Consider the following 23,304-nt stretch of genomic DNA (forward strand, 5'->3'; position numbering starts at 1 on the left):
GGCAGCAATGCCTCAACAACTCATTGACACCCTCATTCTCAGCATGGGCAGACGCTGTGCAACCTGCCTCGCAGTCGGGGGAGATAATATCCCCTACTAAAGACCGGATGTTTCATGCTGGACACCCATCACAGGGATGTTTCGGCCTTCAGTCGCATTGTGCTCCATGCTACTTTTTCAATAAAACTTCTTTTTATCCCTCTGATTTCTCTTTTAGTAAGTGTTGCTTACATTACACATGTCCTTACGTATTGGGGATCTTACGGTATTAAATGTGTTGATTTGGAAAGCTTTTGTACAAAGTTATATTGAAAAAACCGTCTTGTCCTTATTTTTGCACACCAGTGTAAATTAGTCAATATTTCAAAACTGAAAATATTTCACAAAAGTGACCAATTTAGAAAGCAGAGTTAAAATTTCATTTTACACCTAGCATAACTAGATCATGTATGCATAATGAAAAAAAAAAAAAAAATATTTTATCGACTTACAGATTCATCATTTCTTACTGTCTTAACTGGTATTTTGTCCAATGCTTTTTTTGCAGCACTGCAGAGATGTCGCTACAAATATGAAATTATAAATTATGTACTCCATAAACATTCAGCAATGCAATGAGTTCATCAGAAAAGTATTTAAATCATTATTTTAATATGAGAGCAAATCAAAAAGTCTTCGTGCCTATTTTACACAAGTACGTACAGTTATTTACAAATATACGTAGTGTACTACGCACCTTACATTATTTCTCCACATAGCACCACACCGGTTCAGACATTCGTCCCATCGCAACACTAAATTAAGGATCCCCCTGTGGTAGAATTCTTCCAACTGCCTATGGAACCACCGTCAGATTGCTTTCTTGGCTTCTTCGTCACATGTGAATCTCTGTCCTGCCAGAAACTTCCTCAGTTGTCCAAAAATGTGAAAATCACTAAGGGCAGGGTCTGGACTGTAAGGTGGGTGTTCCCGATTCTTCCAGTGAAATGACTGGAGCTTAGCCACGGTCTGGACTGCCACGTATGGCCTTGCATTGTTGTGGAGGATAACCACATTGTCAACCTTAAAGAGAGACTTTTTCCATTATGTAGGGGAACTGCTATGAGTGTTTATCCCGTGATTCAGAAAATGAATATCACTTCACTGCTCATAAGCTGTGGACATTTGAAGAACAACCACCATCTTAAAAGACTGCTAGCAGAACTGCTCATTGGAGCAAAAGGCAGATACGGCTGGTACGCTGCAAGGAACATTCACTGCTGGGAATGTATATGTTTGCTTTGTACTCACATCCATATTTTAGATGAAATAAAATAGGTGCAAAAAATTTTGATTTGCCCTCGTACATATTTTAAACAATAGAGATTAACCACTTTCAGCCACTTTTATTAGTTGCCACTTTAGAATGGCAGATATTTAAAGCCATGCACACAATATTGATTGTAATAGTAAATCCCTTGATAAGCCAAGTTGGCTTATCAAGCCAAGAGAGAGTTGTGCTTTGGGGTGATGGTTCACAGTTTGCTGTACACTTAATTCCACACCTCTGGTCCCCATTGCAATACTGAAGCCAGCTTTTTCTCTCCTGTTTCAAGCAATTCAGTGAATTCAGGGCTGTCAGTAGACTTTTTCAAAATTTTAGGGGAATTTTAGGAACTCTTTGGCAAAATTTTATTAAAATTTTAGGGATAATTAAAAAAATTGTTTCATGACAAACATGTACCCTGATTCGATTAAAAAAAAATATTCCCCACCTTTGCACATAAAGTTGGGATTGATGAATAATTTTGTTAAATCAATGAATAAAAAGGGTGTGGATTTAAATATTTGTAGGAACAGTTCCCATCATCCATTTGTGCAAAAATTAAGAAGGGTATTTTCATTGAACCACAGAGAAGAATGCTTATGAAGGGCCAAAATTTTGTAGATAGTTTAAGTGACTTAGGAAAAACAGCATGGATTGATTTAAAAAATGTTGTGACACAGTTCTTAAAATATCATAGATGTTCTAATTATGAAAAATTAATTAAAGATTTGTTAAAATGTTACAAAAAATTAGGATGTTCAATGTGACTGAATTTTTTCCCCTGAAAGTATGGGAGCTGTGAGCGACGAGCACGGGAAGCGCTTCCACCAGGATATTTCTGCAATTTAAGCGGGATATCATGGATGGTTTACTCCTAATATGCTCGGGAGTACTGTTGGAATCTCATTAGAATATTACATATTATTTAAATTTGTGTTAGTGCCAATACTAAAGTATCTGCAGTTAAGGCGTTTACAGCTACATAAAGTATGAAATTTAGGAATTTCTTTTACAAGTATCATTTTTTTTTTCATCGAAAATCTCTTCCATTCTCTACAACTTCTTAAGCAATATATATTTTTTGTGTTTAAAACTAGTTCTAAGCTTTGTAATTATTTATAAAATGGAAAATGACAAAAATATTGTACATGTATTGAATAAATGTCATTAAATTGAGATTTTAAAGATTTTGGATTTTTCAAAAATCTCGGAGATAGAATATTTTTATTGTCATTTTTTTTCAACAACACCTAAAATATAAGTCACCACTTACTTAATGAGGAACAAAACCTTGTTGACCAGTGTTATTTGTGAGTTAATTTCTTAGATTTCAGAAACTCTAAAAAACTTCTTGGCAAGTCACCATTTTTCTCATGAGTGTTACCTTTATAAACCATTCTGTAATTTCATTTCTAAATATAAATAATCAAACAAATTTTGATTAAACTATCTTAAATACTCAGTTTTAAGTCAAAACGGTACAAATAGTAATTTATTTATGAAATTTTAAGAATTTCTAAAAATGTTTTTCTCATAAGTGTTACTTCTCATAAGTGTAACTTTGTTTCCTAAATAAAGTTAATGATAAAAACATAATGAATAAAACATTAAATGTTTTCATTGCAATTACCATGAATAGCTAAAAAGTTTCAATATTGAAACCAATTTTTTAAGATTCAAGAAAAAGTTTATTAATACAAATGCTGAATTTTAGGTATAGTAACACTCAGGAGAGATATGGACTCATGAAATAATTTATTGTAGAGTTTTGGCAGTAATTCCTTTAAAATATGTAGTTATTTGAATACCATATATTAAGAAATAGAGTTATTCCTAAAAATCGCAACAAAATTTCATTTTTGCAAACATTAGCTTTGTGTCAGTGGTCACTCTTCAATTTTTAATGAAAATGAATTTATTATACATACATGTGTGAAAAAAATCTATCTCTTTGATAAAGGATGAGTTAAAGGTAATACAATATCTATGACTGTAGATCTACTCATTATTTGGGTCTCTGTTAAAAAATTTCTGCTTGAAGGCAAATTGAAGGCAAGTGTCTCATGATCCAACTTTTTATATCCAGAAGGTAGATTTTTGTGCATGTCAACATAGTCTGATAAAATATCAGAGCCCCCATTTAATTTTTTCTACCTCATCAATTGTAAGTCAACATTTTTCTATAGTTCTGATTTTTTTTTTTTTTCAATTATCTAGTTTTCCTGTTTTCTTTTTCTAAAATTTGTTTCTCAGGAGCATTACTTGCAATGATATTTATCCTTATTATGCTTTCTTCATTACTCAACCTTTTCACTCTTCGGTTTTTTGGATTTTCTCTAAAACTCTTAAGAACCTAAGAAAACAGCCACTGCTACATTAGAGCAAGAGGGCTCTTTTGTATCAGTTGTATCTACAATTTACAGATTATTATGATCGACTTTATCTGAAATGCTACTTGGAGTCAAACGGTTAGTTACAAATGAATTTCTTGTGGAAAATTGTCAGAAAATGTCCCTAATTTTGCCTTATGTGGTTTAATTTGCATTTATAATGATGTAAAAATGCCTGTGAAGTAAAAAAACAGCAAGTTGAAAACTCTTAGATCATAAAATAAATTTAAAAAAAACATCCCTTCTGAATATGTTTTTTCAGTGAGACTGTCTCACTCTGCCCCAACATGTTATGTTATGTTATGTGTCACTGTACCCCACTCTGTCTTTTCCTTCTAATCCAACATTTTAAGGAGTTCTGTTAAAGCCTATTCTAAATGTTTTTAATGATAATTAGCTACATAGGTAGAACAATGAAAGTGATCAAATGGCTAATTTCAATTCACAAAAGAAAATGTTAAAAATTGATAAATGAAAGAAAAAAAACATTGCTTGCCTGAATCAGAAAAATAACAATCATTTGACTGCAAAAACAAGCAACACCTTCATATCGCAGAATTCACCCGATCAATTGCTGCAGATTTATGGGCACCTAGCCAGTGGCGGATCATGCGATTTTGAGGCCCCAGGCGCAACTTGATCAGGAGGCCCTCTAATTGACTCGACAAAAATGATACAGTTAACTAATATTAACAATGCAGAAAATCATAACTTTTTTCAAATTTTTTGAATCAAGAAGCTTTGGGGAGGGGGAGGGGTGGTTACATCCTTATTTAATAGGAGAAAAACGACATTTTCGACAAAAAAAACTTTACAGTGAAAAATTTTGTTTTCTAAAAAATTTTTTCGTAATTAAGTTAGTACAGGGGTGTAGATCCGACCCCGATTTCTGGCATCTTCTAGCAAAATCTCACCATTACCCAGTTTTCCAACGCGCATAATTCAGTGGTGCAGCCAGGGAAAAGTTTTTTTTTTGGGGGGGGGGGGAGTTGGTAAAAAGAGAGAGAGGGGGGAGAACCTCTGATCGGATAAGGAAGGGGGCCGGGGGTTACCCCCCCCCCCCCCCCCGGGAAAAATTTGAAACTTGTAGTTTTAAAAACGCAATTTTAGACTTTGCTGATGTTAGGGGGCAAAAGATGCAGAGGTCTCAGCGGAAAGCTGTTGAAATAGATGCCTTAAAAACGCGATTATAGGCCATATTTTTTGACGTTAGGGTAAAGAATGGAGCTCAGGGACTGCCTCCAATCGATTTTTTTTTAATAGATCGAAATCAATTACTCCTTGTTCCTTGCTAATGTTCGGAACTGAAGTTTCAAAAACGTAATTGTAGACAAACGTTACGGGATAAGCAATTTTACAGAAAAGAGGTTCTGGATCCTCTCCCCCTGGAAATTTGTTTCAAAATTATGGTCCTAAAAACTTAAGCATTTATATTCAGGGTCTATTCCACTTAAACTGTTTCTAAGTGTAATTTTAAAAACTTACTTTTTTATGATATTAGAGGAAGGTGGTTCAGGGACCATTGCTCTCTGAAATTCAAGTCTTAAAAACGCGATTGTTAAGACAATATTTTGCAATATTAAGGCCAGTAATTTTTCGAAATTAAAATTCCAAAAACGCAGTTATAAGCGATTTTCGATGCTGTTAGGGGGGTTTCTCCTGGAACTTTTGTGAAATTGAAGATCTTCAAAAACGGAATTTCAAATGCTCGCTCTTCTCTCCATAATGCTTTCGGTGTGTGTGTGTGAGGGGGGAGGCTTTAGAGAAGTGTCAATTTCAAAACTTAAGAGGGTGAGATAAGAACGAAATAGGAAAGGGGTGGCAATAAGAACAGTAAGCTATACTGTTGAATTTTTTTAATTCAAAGATTTCATTTAAAGAGAAATTTAGATTTTTCCCGTCATTATTATTTTTTTCTTTTAACAATCACCGAGTTTTTCCAAGACGTGTCCTTTTCTTCACTTCAATAATAAAGAATAGTTTAAAAACAAATCAACTCAGCATTCTGAGGGGGAGGCTGTGATCTCCCTCCCCCCTCTGATTGCGCCACTAGTGTAATTACGCATAAATATCAAAAATTGGTATTATAAAATTGACATACGCACTCCTTAATATTTTATGTCGTCGAAAAGAGCTTTTCTTCTGTAGAAGACGAAGTTTGTTACAATTTGCTCAGTTAATATTAGACAGATACAAGCGTTTCTAATTTTGCTGGAAACTACAAATTTGATAAATAACTTCTGAAACCTTATGTAACGGTCATTTTGATATGCCTAGGTGTCCCTTTAGCAATTACAGTCCTGATTTTTTTTTTTTCAACGGGAGGGGGAATCTTAATTTATTCATACCCTTAGGATATCAAATATAAGATTTTAAAGCAATCCTTAGTGATGATTATCAGTCATTATTCCAAAAATTTCCAAACTATATTAAATATTTTATACTACTTAAAAAAATGCACTGCTACTGCTGGTTATCTTCTTGGTCGTTTTAAAGGCTTTTTTATAATTTTTTTTTCCTACTCTCCAAATAATTTATTATTATTATTATATCATTTAATCAAAATTCAATAAGGTATAAGTTTTGTTGGTACAGAAAATGATGTGTGGTGTTGCAATTGCGAGAGAGATACCAATGGCATGAGGACCTTTAATTGGTCCTCAAATTAGAACATGAAATAGTAATATGAACCACCAATCACTTTTCATGAGCTTTGAAGGTCAGGAGCACCTAAATTATTGTTTATAAGAGAGGAGCTGACCCAGAACTATTTTTAATATTTTGAAAAACTCTGACATTGGGTTTGATATCTCATTTTGAACGTAATTTTTAAAACACATTTCTTTTTACGCAATTTCAGGCTAGAAACACAAGGAAAAGGGTTTGGTTTGTGAACGCTCCCCTGGAAATTTTTGAGCCCTAAAAACGCATTTGGGACTGACCGCGGGAAATTTTGTTACTGAAGTTTTAAAAACGCAATTTTGGGATGCATGTTGACATGTTAGGGGAAGAGGTGGTTGCTCTAACTCAGAAATTTTTTGAAGTTATAAGGTCTACTATTGATGATGCTGGTGGAGAAGAGAAGAGGTTTGAGGGAATTTCAAGTTATACACAATAAGACTTTAAAAACGCCATTACAAATCTTCTTTGGGTGAGTTTACTGGAAGGAGATGGAAATTTAGGAGTTTTCCTTTCTTAAAACACATTCTAAAGTTCTCTTTGGTAATATCATAAGGAGTGGGTAAGTAGCTGCTGTCCTCTCGCAAATTTTCAAAATCAAAATTCTGAAAATGCACTTTTAAGTGATTTTCGGGAGGGTAGCAGGGATTGGGAACTCTGATTCGAAATTTTTCAAAATTACGATCGTAAAAACCTAATTTTCGACTGTCTTTGATCTTGTGTCAGAAGTTGCTGCCGCGGCATGATCCGACTCTCAGGGCGATTCCGAAGTCAAAAAAAAAAAAAGGAAGTGTAGGAAATTGAAGGCCCCTCGGTCCTTTTTGAAATTGTATCCCTTAAAATGCAACTGTCGATTATCCCCTATTATGCTACGAAAAAGGGGGTTCGGCGGCTCTCCCCCGAAAATTTCCGAAATTATAGTTGCACAAATGGAGTTTTAAACGATCTTTGGTAATGTTTGGGAGGACAGAGATTCGGTGTCAATCTCCGGGATTATTTTTTGAAACTTAAATCTTTAGAATACGATTGTAAGATCATCTATGGTAACGTTAAGGGTACTAGCAATTTTTCCCAACTGAAGCTCCGAAAACATAAGTTTGGTTCACTTTCAATGCTGTTAGGGGGAGGAGCAGAGGCGGATCCAAACAGAATTTTCGGAGGAGACCATTTGGGAAAATATGACGCTTTGAAAATTTTAGAATTTTACAAATATTAATATAGAGCGCACCTTTTAATCAGAGCATTTTTTAGGAATTTTCACTTGGCGACACAAGTTGAACACAAAGGCTGTAACCTTTTCATTAATATTCCTCTTTTCTTAGCAAACGTGTTCATATATCGTCGCCTCAAAGTGGTATTCCTGTAATCAGTACGTAGTTTCTGAGGCGACTGTACAGGACTGCTGTTTGAATAGGAATCCGATATGAACCAACCGTAAGTATAATATTAACTCCGAAGTAAAGGGGGGCGGGGGGTTTCTCCCCCGGGAAAATTTTTGAATTTGTAGTCTTAAAAACGCATTTTAGACGATCTTTGGTAATGTTAGGGGAGAAGAGGTTCGGTGGCGCTCCCCTGCATATTTTTCGAAATTGTAGCTCTAAGAATGCAGTTTTAGACGATCTTTGTTAGAGAGAGGAGAGATTTGAGGGCCCATCAAAGGAAAATTTTCTGATTTGTAATCTTAGAAATACATTTTAACTGTCTTTCGTAACATTAAGGGCTCGGGTACGAGACCCTCCCTCCCCCGACAATTTTTCGAAATTGAAACTCTGAAAACGCAAACATTATCTCCAATAATGTCAAGAAGAGGGAGATGCAGAGAGTTCTTTTTTTTGCAATTGTAGAGCTAAAAACGCAGTTTAAATACGATCGTTTCGTGATGATACGTGGAGGAGAGATTCGAGGACCCACACAAAGAAATTTTTCTACGAGTAATTTACAGTCTTAAAGATGCATTCTAATTATCTTTGGTAATGGTAAGGGAGAAGAGGTTTGGAGCGCTCCCCCGGAAATTGCTTGAAATTGTAGCTCTAAAAAGGCTGTTTTACACGATTTTTGGTGATGTTAAGGGAAGGAGAGAGTAAATGGTCCATCCCAGGAATTTTTTTTTAATTTATAGACTTAAAAACGCATTCTAGATTATCTTTGGTAAGGTTAGAGGTTGAAGAGATTCTGAGGTCCTCTCGCAAAATTTTTTCAAAATTGAACTCTTTAAATTGCAAATGTAGACAATCCATGATTCATGAGTAACTTTTAGAGGAGCAGCCATTTTTCGAAATTGAAGCTCCAAAAACGTAATTCTTGAAAACTTTCAATGATGTTAGGGGAGGGGGGAGGAGTTCTCTCCCGAAAACATTTTGAAACTCAGGAGCTTAAAACAAAATTTAGGCCGATCTTGAACGATGTTGGCGAAAAGGAGAGGTGGGGAACCCACCCCTGGAAACTTTTACAAGTTACTTTTTTTAACGCAGCTTGTAGACAATCTTTGGTAATATTAACAAGAGGAGTGGTTTGGAGGGTCCCATATCAAAAAGGGAACGAAGAATAATTACATAGCACATCGTAAAGCCAGGCTGAAACTTAAATCTAACTTTAACTTAATGCACAGTCATTAAGGTATTTCATTATTAACTTTTTATTAACAAATTTTCGTTCGTCTATTCAAATGGAATATTGAAACAGGTAGTATATCTATTGACAGGCTAATAAAAAAATATTTAAAAAACATTATATATATAAAAAGTGTTTCTTTAAAAATTTCTGTACAAATTTCTTTGAAGCCTAAGCTGGGAGCTGCTTTTATTTCCAATGTATAAAAGCGTAGGTTTTTTGCAACGTAAATTTGTAAGTAAAATTCATACTTTTAGTTTGAAAATTAAAAAAACTAAGTTTTTGAAATGAAACACATTTAAAATATGAAAAAGAACAACACAAAAGAGTTATATCATACAAAATCTTCGGATCTAATTGCGCTTGTGTTTTTTTCTCAAATTGGAATTTCCTTTAGTTTCAACTTAATATTGCATACGATATAGTTAATCTGTGTACGTGTTAATTACTAAAATAACTTACCATTTCTTAAATCAGGGACTGAAAAAATAGTTTTCATCTTATCCAGCAGCGAGATATTGGCTTGTTGGCAGTGTGAATCTATTTCTCAAAATACCATATTTTTATATGGAACTAGACAGAAATTTTCTCTAGATTTCAAAACCGTGGTTATTTTTTTATCTGCCATTAACAGCAAAAAATATGCATACCTTCCAAAGAAACCGGAAACCATCCGGCTTTTCTTGCTCGCTTTGTGGGAGACACCGCGGTTATAAGTGCTAAACGAACTCAAATATTTGGTATACACTTGATATTTTAAAAATTTTCGTGAGGTGGCCATGCCTTTCCTCTGGCATTGTGTCCATTCATGTTGTTAGACTTCACATGAATTACAATGATTTTTTTTTTTCAGTTTAAGCGAGGAAAGAGGCTTAAAAACTATACTTGAAGCTTTCTCAGTGTGGTTTTATGGCTCCTCGGCGTTGTTTTTATATTCATGTTAGACTTTGAGAAATAATAAGGATTTTTTTTAATATTAAACTCTGAAAAAGGTTTTTAACTATTTTTGAAATTTTCTCAGGGTAGCGATGGCCTCCCTCTCATTGTTTCCTTATTGTTAGTCTCTTTATGCATCAGAGACTAATGCAGCCTTGTGCTGCAGAGAGCTGCTAGAGAGCCTTGTTCTCTTTATGCATCATAAGGGAAGTTTTTTACATTTTTGCTAAAAAAAAGGGGGGTTTTAACTATTCTTGAAATTTTCTCGGGGGGGGGGCATGGCCCCATGGCCCCCCTACTGGATCCGCCCATGGGGAGGAGGAGTTTTTGGAAGCTTTCCTCCGGAAAATTTTCGGAATTTAAGCCATGAAAACTAAATTAAAGACAACCTTTAATGATTTTGGTGAGACGGGGGGGGGGGGGGGGGCAGAGAGATATTCATGCAAAAATTTTTGAAGTTAGCTTTAAAACGCATGTTTTAGAACATCTTCGGTAATGATAGCGGGCGGAGAGGTTTGTGAGCCCATCTTTGCTAATTTTCGGGGGCGCTTTAACGGAGATTTTTTTGAAATTGAAGCCTTTAAAACGGAAGTTTAGACGATCTTTGGTAATATTGGGGGGGTGGGGACATTTTTAATTTTTTCAAGTTGAAGTGCGAAACATTTTTGACAGCTTTTTTTATAGCATGCAAGATTTTGAAAATTTCGAGGGAGGGGGGGAGTGTCTGACACCTGACCTCCCTCCTCTGGCTACGGCCTTGGGGCGGGGAACTGCTTAAAACAATGTATTACGTAGAACATGCCCACAAAAATCAGTAATGTACAACAATTACATCAATTTATCTAGGATAGTGGTCAAAGAATAGCAGTAATTAGTGTGGTACTGCGTACTCTGTACGTACTTGGGGCTCTGTCTACTTATCCCATCATTTAAGACTGATAAGAAATAAAAATACATAACGTTATACGCTGCAAATAATCCTCATGATAAGTATACTTACTGGTGGATATCGGCATTACGTTAACTCAGAAACGGGGAAAAACATTTGCGAATATAAGAAACTTCTGTTAGGAAAAATAGTGCCTTATATTCAAGGAACAGAAATCTTGGTTTAATATGATATAATTACTTAACTACCCTACGCAAGACGCGACAGTTGAAAGCAAACTATAAAAATTTACTTTTGTGCACGAAAAAACTTTTTTTTTGGGGGGGGGGGGGGATGTGGGGCAAAGTAAGTGGTGAAACATTTACTCCACTTTTAGCACCACCTACCTGGTAATATTTTAACTGTAAAGTAGTAACACATGTAGTCTATTTCAGTACAGATAAAGTTACCAATGGAAATCATAAAATATGATAATAAAAGAAAAATTTCAAAAATTCATACTCATATTGAAATATTTTGCTGTAAGTCAAAAACTATTTTTGTTATTATTAGATGATAAAGTTCTTGTTATTAAGGTTTTAAATATTAATTGAGATCTACTAATATTCGGCAAAGTATTTGCTTAATATTAAATTTATTTGTTGTTTTAAATAATTTGTACAGTTATTCAAGTGTATGCGGGGCAAAGTAGATGGGGCAAAGTGAAATAACTCATTTCGTTTACTTGTTCAATACTTTATAAAATCACTTGCGTATTTATTTATTAATTATTTCATTTACATTCTTTCATTTAATAGCTACCTTATTTATTCATTCATTCATTTTCTTATTCATTCACTATTGAGCAATCACGATTGCTTATTGTTCTCATTTGACTGTCCTTGACGTTACTCTGATTTTATTTTCCTCCCCCCTTCCTCTGCAGTACTACCGCCAACCGTCCTCTGCAGGCACGACTCCTCTGGTCCTAAGCACTGTCCCCCAGAAGCTGCTTCTTCAGGTCGGTGACGTCCATGTCCTGCGCACATGCACGCTCATACACATACACACACGCCTACGTACATACACACAGGTTTACACACACACACACAACTATGCACACGTAACCTCCCAGGAGGAAGGGCAGGCTTGGGGGGACAGGAGCCGTTTCTAGAAACAATAACTCCAATGAGTTGGGTTCTATCGCAACTCGTGATTGCGAAACACAGAATTTGAATTCAAAATTTCAGAATTCAAATTATTTATTTTATTCACTCATTGAAGTTTTCTCGTATATTAACTAATTATTGTTTTATTTGCCTTTTTTTTCCTTTTCTTTTTATTTATTCACTCATTCCTTTATTTACTCATTCATTTGATTCAAGATATCTGTAATAATCAAAAAATATTTCATTCGAAAAAAATTTCATTTTTCACTTTGCCCCATAGAAAAAAAAGTAAATATTTCGACCTTTATTTGGAGGTGCAAAGTTATAGCCAAAAATTAAAAATAATGTTTCAATACATTGAATACATATAAAATACATTGTTCATACTTTATGAGCCGTAAATTTTAGAACAAAATTCCAATTTGTTCATACTGAAAAAAGTAAGTGATCTTAACCATTTCACTTTGCCCCACATTTCCCTACTTTACCGACTCTTTTGAAACAATTTCGTTTTTAAACTTACGACTAAAAAGTAAGTTCAGGCATTAGAGAAAAAAAAGTTGGATTGCTCACCTTAATTCTAGTGCTGTTTTATTAGGGAGAAAGCTTTTTTTTCTTTCATTAAACTAGCAAGATTCTGATCACTGTTGCAAGACAAGATAACACTGCGCTACTCTGGATTGAAATGTACAGGGAAGAAGAATGGCGCTCGCGGTCATTTTCCCAAGGTCAACCGCCCTGTCTTGGTCTCCTAACGTGGAACTTGAGCCATATAATGCCTTTCCTTTTGTTACTTCTTATCTAACACCCCATTTTCATTAGGGGACACACGACCTTGAACAAAAAAGCGGGAGCTCTGCGATCTCAGAAAAAGTGCCGGCTAGGGTGGAACACGAAATATGCTGTTTGTTTTGATGAAGCATTATGGAGGAAAGAAACAAATATATTTTGAAATTCACGACTAATTGACAATTCCATGAGTTTTGAGCATTTTTTGCTGAAAGTTATGACTTTCCATTGCAAATCCTCTAAACGAACAATTGTTTCTCCTGGAAAACCAAACAAAGGCACCTGAAGCCTGGGGCCCTCTTAAACGTGGATCTATTGGGAGCAATCCTATTAGGGGGCCCTAGTGGGAGCAATCAGCTCGCGCCTAAAATCCATCACTAACTGTCAATTTTCATGAGTTATGAGCATTTTCCACTTAAAATGATTACTTTCTATGGCAAATCCTCAAAATAAGCAATTTTTTCTCCTAGAAAAAATCCAAACAAACGCACTCCAAGCCTGGGGCTCCTTTAAACGCAGGGGGCCCTATTGGGAGCAACAAACCCGCGCCTAAAATCCATGACTAACTGTCGATTCCATAAATTTCAAGCATTTTCCACTCAAAATTATGACTTCTTATTGCAAATCCTTTAAATGAACAATTTTTTTCCCCTTGAAAAATCCAAACAAAGGCACCTGAAGCCTGGGGCCCCTTTAGACGCGGCCTTATTGGGAGCAATCAGCCCGCGCCTAAAATTCATTACTGTCAATTTCCATGAGTTTTGAGCATTTTGCACTCAAAATTATGACTTTCCATGGCAAATCCTAAAGCAAAAAAATTTGGTTTTGAGTATATAACACTTCGCGGCTCGGAGGCCCCCTGCTTTGCTGGAGGCCCCAGCTATCGCCTCATGTGCCTATGCAGTGATCCGCCACTGCACCTAGCATCATTTCCCGATTATCATTGAAAAATCAAAAAAAAAAAAAGCTTTGTCTCACTGTACTCCACATTCTCACTGCGCCCCACCCTCCCATATACATTGATAGGTATGCTAAAAATAGTATGGTGGAGAGCATTCCTAAGTGAATAAAGGACTTAATAAGGTTATAAAAAAATTTTAACAGGTAATAAACGGTAAATTTTTACACAAAAGATGATGATTAATTAAGAAAATTTAATTATCGTGGGAGTTGGTAGCAACTGAAATATCCAATTTGGAATCAAGTTTTAAGTAAATTTGATTCTTTAATATTTTATCCCAGGGGGTTAGTAAATGTTAGTTCTGATGCTATGAGAACTAGCAAAGAAGGAAAAGCTAAAAGAGGAAATTGTTTTACTTCCCATGATGATTAATCTGGCATCTCACGGATGAGGAACATTTGATATAAAATTTGATACATAAGTTTAAATTCTAGGAATGCCATCAGAATGAGTAATTAAAAATGTAATTATTACAAATGAGAATTAGCTCTGATACAAAAATTCACTTATGAGTTCGAATTACATTTTGTGTATAGAGTTTTAGCTATCTAAGAATTGCGAGAAATTTTCAAACATGCCCCTTTGCCCAAAAAGTTTGGAGACCCCTAATCTAAGCCAATTACCATTATTTTTCAAAAAACATGCAGACTTCTGCCTACATCTATATAAATTCTTGGCACTGAACAGCAAAAAGCGTTCTGTATTGGTGAAAATGTTCCTTATGCGTTCGAAAGCAATAGCAATTTTATGCTTCTATAATGTTGGCTTTATTGTTTATTCTGCCAGTCCAAGAGTGAAAATTTTAATTTCTTAGACTGACTGCATAAAAATGACAACTTTGAACAGTTTTATACAGCTATTCTTTTTACCATTATATATCAGAAAGTTTATATTATTTTGAATGATCTAATTTCTAAATAGAGGATAACTTTATTCCTGATCAATGGAATAATTTCATCTCTGGATATATTCAGCATATTAAATAAAATTATTCCTAAGTATTCATACAACTTTAAAAAGAAAAATTACAAATAAATAATAACTTACGGAAAGTATTTCTTTGGCATGAATGTACCGAAATCGTTGAATATAATAAAACACCAACCAAGCAAAAGAAATCACCATTAGTATAATAAATGATATAGATACAAACAGCACAGATGTTCGGTTTATCTGACCAAACCGAAAAGTTCCTATTGATGCAATTCCAATACGCATCATCACTCGAGTTCCATTATCAACCAAGGAAGCCAACCATTCACCTTTTCTTTCGTTTATAACAGCAAATGTAATATGGTTTGCTGAAAAAAAAAGAAATATTTTATTAAAAAAGTTTTTCATAATAAGCTGCCCATGAATTTAATGATTGTGGTGGTCATTAGAATTAAGAATAGCACAACACTCATTTGTGTCAGGACTTCCAACCAACAAAAATTTTAAATATTCAATGCACTCATACTATGGAAAATACTTAACTATCATTCTGTCATGTAATTATAGCTTTGGGAGCGACAAAAATAGAAAGAAGCAGCAAATCTCTTTGAGAAACAAGATCAATAAAGGAATGAAAGCTTGAAGAGAAAAAAAAAAAAAGCAAGCAAAAAATTGACACAAATGAAAAATTAATTTTCTTTATGCAGCGATAACAAGAAGTTCATTCTAAACTAAGCAAGCATGTAACAGCTACATAAATTTTTAAGCTTCCAAATATATCTAAAATGTAGTTTTCCAAGTAAAAATATTTTCCTAAAAGTAATATATAGATCAGGAGTCTACAACCTTTTCAGTCGCGGCCACATGGTAAATTTTTGTAGGTGAGGCGGACCAGTTTAACAAGATTTTAGCTCAGACGGTTTATTTAGCAGTAGCTCCCCCCTCCATCCATCGTGAATTTTTTAGTTTTTTTTTTTTAATCAAGAGCTCAGTAGTGTTTTGAAAATTTCTGGGCTTGCTTCTAAGTTAATGTGACCGGACATCCCACTTTTGGCGGGACAGTCCCGCTTTTTGTCTTACTGTCCTGCCAAAGTGTCCCACTTTGTCGAAAAGGTCCCGCTTTTTTGTTTAAATTCCGTCACACAAGAAATATAACATACAATCTAGATTTTTTAAACGCTTTTTCGATTTTTTGCTGTCAGTAAACGTAAGAACACCATGTAAAATGTTATTCTTTAATGTTTAATACGCTGAACTACCTCCTGATTAATAAATTTGTTGTGTGATGCAATATTCTTTACATCAATACTATTAAATTATTTTCAACTTGAGTTCTTTATTGGTACATTTGAGTTATTTCTTGGCATTTTTCTGTTCGTAAAATATTAAGCCTGTGGAAAAAAAAAACTACTCTCCCCTCCCCCATCATGTGTCCTGATTTTTAGCTTGAAAAATCTGGTCACATTATTCTAAGTTGCTATATTTCCTTATACATATTTGCTGTTAGCTAAATTAATCTTTTAAATGCCCGTAAATCTCTAATAATATAACGACAGGGAATCTTTTAAAATGTAGAATAGTTCAGGAAACTGAAATAAAAAGTATTCTTTGTCGCAAAGTGACGTGTTTTTTTTTTTTTTTTTTTTTTTTAAAGACTAATGGGTGATACAATACAAAATTATTGAAGTGTACTACAAATTGCAGTTATTTTATTGAATTGAATTAAAAACTTGTAAATAAATGAAAACACAACACGTGTAAAGCTTTTTAAAAATCTTGAAAAGTTAAAAATTAATGAGAAAGATTGCGATTGTTTACCGCTTAAAATTTCAGTCCATTCAGGGACAAACTTCGTAGTTCCGATCATTAAGAGAAAATTATTTAATCTATACATTAAAATAATTTTCAACTTTCAAAAAAATCGAAATATTTACTGGATGCAAAATGAATGGGGTTAAATGTTGAATACAGAGCGTAGGTGTGTTTGTCCCCCCCCCCACCCCCACACAACGAACGACCCCCTGTTGACCGGTTTTTTATCTTCAAAAAGGGGGGAAAAAAGAAGCAAACGACCAATCGAGAAAAGATAACCTTGGTTAGCGATCTTACAAAAGACAGTTAAAAAAAGTATTTGGATCGGTTACTTTTTAAGCGTCATATGAATCCCTTGAATTATTGAAAATAGCTTTCAATCATATACTCTTTTTGCATGAAAGTGAAAAATATTTCTTGTCCAAAAATGCATGAAAAAAAATAAAGTTCGAAATATATTTTAAGTGTAAACATGTATAAAAAAATACATCTGAACTCCTAAATGTATGAAAAATAGTAAAACACGTGAGAATATGGTTAAGTAAAATAAAATATTATTGTGAAAATGAAATAGTCAAAGTGAATATGCTTCATGAAAATTGAAAATTTTGTTTTATTCCAACAAGAGTGCTTATATGAAAAAATAAATAAAGTAAAAATACATGCGATAAAATGATTAAGTTAAAATGATGAAAATATTATTAGAGTTAATTAAATGAAATGTGATAAATTAAATAAAACTCTTGAAAAGCATATGTTGTGATGAAATGTAACTTGGGGGCGAAAATTGCTTACTGGAAAAAAATATTTAAGTTGATTTTTATATTCAATGAAAGTATGTTAATGATAAGTGTTAATTACTACTAAGAGTAAATTGATTGCAAGTTTTTAAATTAATTTGGTTGGATGAAAATTGAAGACATGATAATGTTTCGAAACATTTGAGGGTTCGATTCCTGTCACTAATTGTGAAAAATTTCTAAGTTTAAAAATATGGAGGAAAAAAAACCGATAAAGTAAAAACAAGCGAGAAAATTATCAAACTCTAAAATGTACTAAAAAATCGAAATCGCGAAATAATAATCTAAGTTTGAAATACCCGAAAATAGTCTGTCTAAAAATTGTGAAAAAATAATCAAAATGCATAGTGACGGGAAAAAACGTTAAAGTACAAAATGTATGAATGAATGATCAAATTCAAAATAAATGAAAATAAACCAAGTCAGAAATACTATGAAGTTTGAAAGGTGTTCAAATAATCAAAGTTGCAAAAAAATGATAAAGTTTGAAATGCATGAAAAAAATCAAAGTTTGAAATAATTGAAAATAAACTTAGTAAGAAAAACTTTGAAGTTCGAAAGGCATGCAAATAATCTAAGTTGTAAAAATGATAAAGTGTGAAATGTATGAAAAAAATGAAAGTTCGAAGTATATTTTAAGTGTAAATATGTATAAAAATACAATTGAGCTCCTAAATGATGAAAAAAATAGTTTAAGTTGAAAAAATGATAAAGTCTAGTACACTTGTAAATAAATAATAGATGCAAAAATAATTAAAGATCCAAATGCATAAAAAAAATCGCAAAAAATAATCAAAAGTCGTTAAAATAGTCTAAGACCATAATGCGAAAAACTATTCGAACTCTAAAATGCATGATAATAAATCAAAACGCGTGAAAATATCCTCGTAAAAGTTTGTGAGAAAAAAACGACTGAGTCCAGTATGACACCGTAAATAAATAGAATTCGCGGCAAAATATCTAAAAACGCGCGAAAATATCTTCGTAAAAGATTATGAGAAAAAGGTGACGAAGTCCGAAAACGCGGGGGGGGGGGGGGAGGGATGCGCGAAAATATCCTCGTAAAAGATTGTAAGAAAAAAATGACAAAGTCCGAAAACGCGGGAAAATAATCAAAAACGCGCGAAAACCCCTTGTAATCTTTCACAACCGCGCCTGAAATTGGGAGGCGCAACCAGGAGGGGAAGTCACATGCGGCTATCGGCAGGCGCAGCCGAATTGTATAATGCAATTGCGCGCTTGCGCCTCCCTGTTGGTAAACCGGCATTATCTCCCTACTTATGCTGTAAAAGTTTTAGCTTCTAACTCAAATTTTAAGAAAATGCTCAATGACCCCTTAATTTAACATAAGCCGTAGCATAGAAAACACCACAAATTTAGAAACATTAAATTTCCCCAGGTGTTTTTTTTTTTTGAAGTAATTATTTTATTGCAGTGTGTATGCATATTACTAGTATATATTATAATATGTAGCATTGTTTTTTTTCCAAGTTCGATGTATTTTTTAACCCCACCCCCAATACTTATGAAGTTTGGGGGAGGGGGTTGAGCACTCTTTCAGTTAAAATAAGAAGCTAAAATTCTTCCAGTATATTACTATCCACAAGTCTAAAAATACTGAGGGGCGTCCTGTTATCTAATGAGAAACTTTGTTTTTTACATGTATTTTTGAACCACCCTAACTGATCACCTTCAACATGTGTCACTTGACAACTTTTACTTCTGAGGTAGACCGTGCAACGCAACTATTAGTAAATAAAAACGGGTGAGTTTTAAGGAGGAAGATATGCTACCGCATTTCGAAATGCATGAAAAATCGGGACTGACGCTTAAAAAATGGCAACAATCCGTAAAGGGTAGCACGTATGCTACACATCCGAGGATAACGTAAAATGTTGAGAACTTCGAGAATTTTATCCAACTTGTTACACTAAGAGCAGCGGCGAGCACAAATTTTGGGGCCCGTCACAAATGGCTTTTCCGAGCCCCCCTTCAGGTTCGGGCCAATAGGTGTCCTCCCCTCCTAAGAGGGGTAAAACTCAAAATCGCGGACTACCGCAGACACAAAATTTTAAGTATTGGTTTAATATCAAGTTTTATTTTAATTCACATTTGCGTGAGGTTGAATAACGTTTTGGTTTACTTAATCTTATGTGGAAACTAATAGTTTTAAAAAAAAGCTTCTTTTTTTTTGGAAATTACAAGCATTAGGGAATTATCTTATATTTCAGCACTAGTTATTTCTGAAATTATATGGAATGACTTGAAAACTAATGCAAATAAAGATATAATAAAGATATGTGACTTATACAAGAACTCAGCTAACAACTATTCAAACTTACTGCCTTTCTCACTTATTTTGAGATATGACCCTATCATGTCTAAGCCCTTTAGTTCAAGATAAGTCTTATTATTCTTGATCTCGATGTGCATTTTTTTTTTTTTTTTTTTTTTTTTTTTTTTTTCAAGGAAGAGCAGAAAACATTTTTCTAAAATAGAATAAATTCCGTAATCTCCGACTTGAAAAAATCAACACAAATGTTCACAGGAAGTCTTTCAAATGCGTGATTGGGAGTAGGTGAAGGAAACACTAGTAATCATACTCAGAAAATAAGGCGAGAAAAATAAAAGTAACTTGAATTGCACAGTCTTCTTCAGCTGTCTTGAAATCTATTGTTTGTCACTTTATAGGGTTTCTTTAATCCTTATATATTATTTCTGTATCCTGTTTTTGGTTTCTACGCGAGATTTTCCTCAATTCTTGATCGATTTCTTTGATTTACACCATATTTTAAAGCTTATCCTGCAGGCTACTGACGAAAAATAGACCCACGGTCTAAAAATTGTTTTTTCGGGCAAAAAAAAACCTGTTTTAAAAAACCAGAATGAGGTTTTCGGTTAAATTTATATTTTTAACTTGCACTGTTACCGACAGAGCTGAATAGCTTGATCGGCAGAGCGTTCGACTGGTAACCAGGAGAATGCGTGTTCGGGCCCACGTCCGGACAATCTGCATCAAAAAATTAGAAAAATATCGCGCATTACATTAACAGTGAAAACCAAATATGAGGGAATACATGAGGTAGAAACGCTCCCAGCTGTTATGAAAACTGGTGGAAACGCTCCTAGCTGTTATGAAAACTTGATGGAACACGGAACTAAATTGATACTTAATTGTAAGGTTATTTTTATTTATTTTTTTTTTTTTTTTAAGATTTGGCTAAGGGAAGAAAATCAAAGCATAATGTAAGCGAAAATATAAGTATCAGGTTTAAGATTTCAGACTACATTGGAATTGTTTTTTGTTCAGTAAAATATAATGAATCGTATGTTGAAATACAGATTCTTCTAATGAGTTTTTGACTCTTTGTGCAAATAAAACAAATATCACCTCAATTTAAAGGGTAATATATATATTTTTCTTCTTTTTGCAAAAAAAAAAAAAAAAAAAAAAACAAATAGCGTATCACATTTTTACTACACTTGAAAAGCTACGCTTTAAAAAGAACTTAGTTCAAATTATTTTGCATTTTAACCGTGCTGTTAAATGATGAACACGTGCTGCCATCTAAGTCATAACGGTTCAAACAGCCTGCGATAACAAATTGTAAAAATTTTCAAAAATAAAAACATTTCTCGGCAAAAAAAAAAAAAAAAAAAATTAAAATTACCTGTGGGTTTTTTTTTTTTTTTTTTTTTTCGGTAGAGCGTTCGGCGGCTATAAACTGTCTGAACTTCGGCCCAGTTGGGGCTGTCCGACATAATAGCAAATTTACAGTAATATTACGCATTACATGTACTCATAACATACAACAGATAATACACGTAATAAAATAAATGCAGTGGGAATGAATGCTATTTGGTGTTTCGACTCCTTTATGCAGGCTACAGTTATTATTCAGATAAGTTGAGTGCTAATCGAAGGGTGTTCTTCCTTTTTTTTTTTTTTTTTTAAAGCTTTGACTCCGTCCAGACCACTGAGCATAATGTAAGCATAAAAAAAAGTATTAGATATACCTCAAGGGAATCCTTTTTGTGCAGAAAAACATTTTCATTGTATGCTGAAATGTAGATTTTTCCAATAGCAGTTTTTGAACTTTTGTACAAATGAAAAAATACTACGCCAAATTAAAACTACGAGTTTCAACCAGTAAATCTTTAATTATTTATTCGAATACGATATAAAACATTAAAACTATTATCAATTTAATTAGTAAGAAATCATTTTCTACTCCTCTGCTTTATGCTGAAAAAAAAAATACATTTTGTCTACGTTCGAAAAATTACACTTAAAAAACGGACTCAGTTCAACTGGTTTTGGTTTTGAATTTTAAGTGTTCGATTAAAAGAGAAACATGCCCGGGCATTTAAGCCGTAACGGTTAAAGCAACCTTCTATGTGAAATAGTTCAATATTCAAAGATAAAAACACTTATTTTCAATCTAATTTATTACTTCTCTAGAATGTTTGTTTCAATCGCTACGTGAGATCTTCGTCATTCTTTAATCAAATTCCATGCTTTACGGATAATTTTAAATCACATCATGCTGGCTAATGACAAAACATAGACGCATGATCTTATTATATTTTTTTCGGCGAAAAACTTTTTTACTGTGTTTTATTACGCATTCCTTCAATGAATAGCATTCGAAAAGGAAGGCACAGTTGCTAGGTTTGTTGGAGCGTCGTACTGTTAATCAGAATGGTGCCAGTTCGAATCCGTGCCATTAAATATCTCTTTAATGTTTCTTTTTTTTCCGTCAGATGCTCACATGGGCAGGACTGTATTTGCCACAACCTGTTTTTTCACATGCAAAATTACTGATTTTTCACGTGTCACTCAGCAACACTTTTAATGAAATTTATATTTGCATTGAAAATACGTACAACCAAAAGGGGAGCGATGATCAAATTATCACAACGTTGTATTTAACGAGGTTTTGTTACTGATGTCTTCAAATTACGTGCCTTCTCTTGTGCGCTTACTTTTTTCCGTTTACTTTTTTCGGTTTTTCTTCATAATATTCTTTCTTTGAAATTTTTAAAGAGCGAAATGCCTTATGAAACGATTCGAAGTGCAGTGCGGAGTTCCGCACAGGTCGACTAGTCAACTATTATTTCAGGAATTGGATACGTAGTTTACGAAAACAACCCGGCACAAAACATAGTTCGTTGTTGTACGCGAATTCTCTTATCTTCGTAGAACAAATGGGCAGGTGATGATGCCGATATATTTGTAATCACATCAGATTGTTCTTAATATTACTATCAATTAACCTTATAATGACACTTCACTGGAATCATTTTTGAACGTAAAAAGAAACGTTTAGACTTTCTTTATACGTATACATATATTTTTTGTGCATATACGCAGAAAAGTCAACCATGAAATAGTGCAAACCATTACTATGAGAGTCAATATAATCATTGCTCATTAATTATTGAATAAGACAAGTAAGACATGTATGTGATTAGAAAAAAAGCTGAAAGTGTTTCGCGGAATACCACGAATCTGATGATTGAAAATCGTAGAATTCCGCTAATCGGCAAAATATGCTTTTATTTTACTGGTACAAGGTGGCGACAGGAACGGCGAAAAAAAGTTCCCTGACTTTTCCCTGATTAAGTTCACTGAATTTCCCTGATTTACGTTACCATGGATAATGGTTTTCTTCCTTTACCCTACCTGAAAACCATTGCATATTAAATAAAATGCAGTGTTTAAAACGTTTTAAGCTGTTAATTAAAAATATATTTTGAAAATCAGCTTCTTTTTTTTAAGTAAAAATAGTATATTAAAATACCTACGGAGAAATATTATAGGAAATTTAAAACAAATACTCTTTACTTCCAGTAACCTGTTAACATAAGAATTTTAAGAAATTATTAAAACCACTCTTAAAGACATATCTACTTATGATAAAACTAAAAAAGTTTATTTAGAAATAATTTTGAACTGAATTTTCAAGCAGCATAATTGTTGCTGCGAGAATAACAAGCAATTGTGAAAGTATAGAAGTAATGCAGTTTTACTTACGTAAATAATGGACA

The 23,304-nt window shown here is 33.7% G+C and overlaps 1 protein-coding gene across 1 annotated transcript in view; it reads right to left on the reverse strand.

The window, feature by feature from the left end:
• Window positions 1-23,304, reverse strand: part of LOC129218358 (RING finger protein 150-like) — a 67,457-nt gene that overhangs the window by 8,606 nt on the left and 35,547 nt on the right. Inside the window, exons 3-4 of the mRNA XM_054852602.1 lie at window positions 14,756-15,009; window positions 492-563 (exon numbers count right to left, since the gene is read on the reverse strand). Of these exons, the coding sequence (XP_054708577.1) occupies window positions 492-563; window positions 14,756-15,009 (326 nt within the window). The remainder of the gene's footprint in view (window positions 1-491; window positions 564-14,755; window positions 15,010-23,304) is intronic.

Source organism: Uloborus diversus, chromosome 3, assembly GCF_026930045.1.
Source record: "Uloborus diversus isolate 005 chromosome 3, Udiv.v.3.1, whole genome shotgun sequence".
Classification (NCBI taxonomy): Eukaryota; Metazoa; Arthropoda; class Arachnida; order Araneae; family Uloboridae; genus Uloborus; species Uloborus diversus.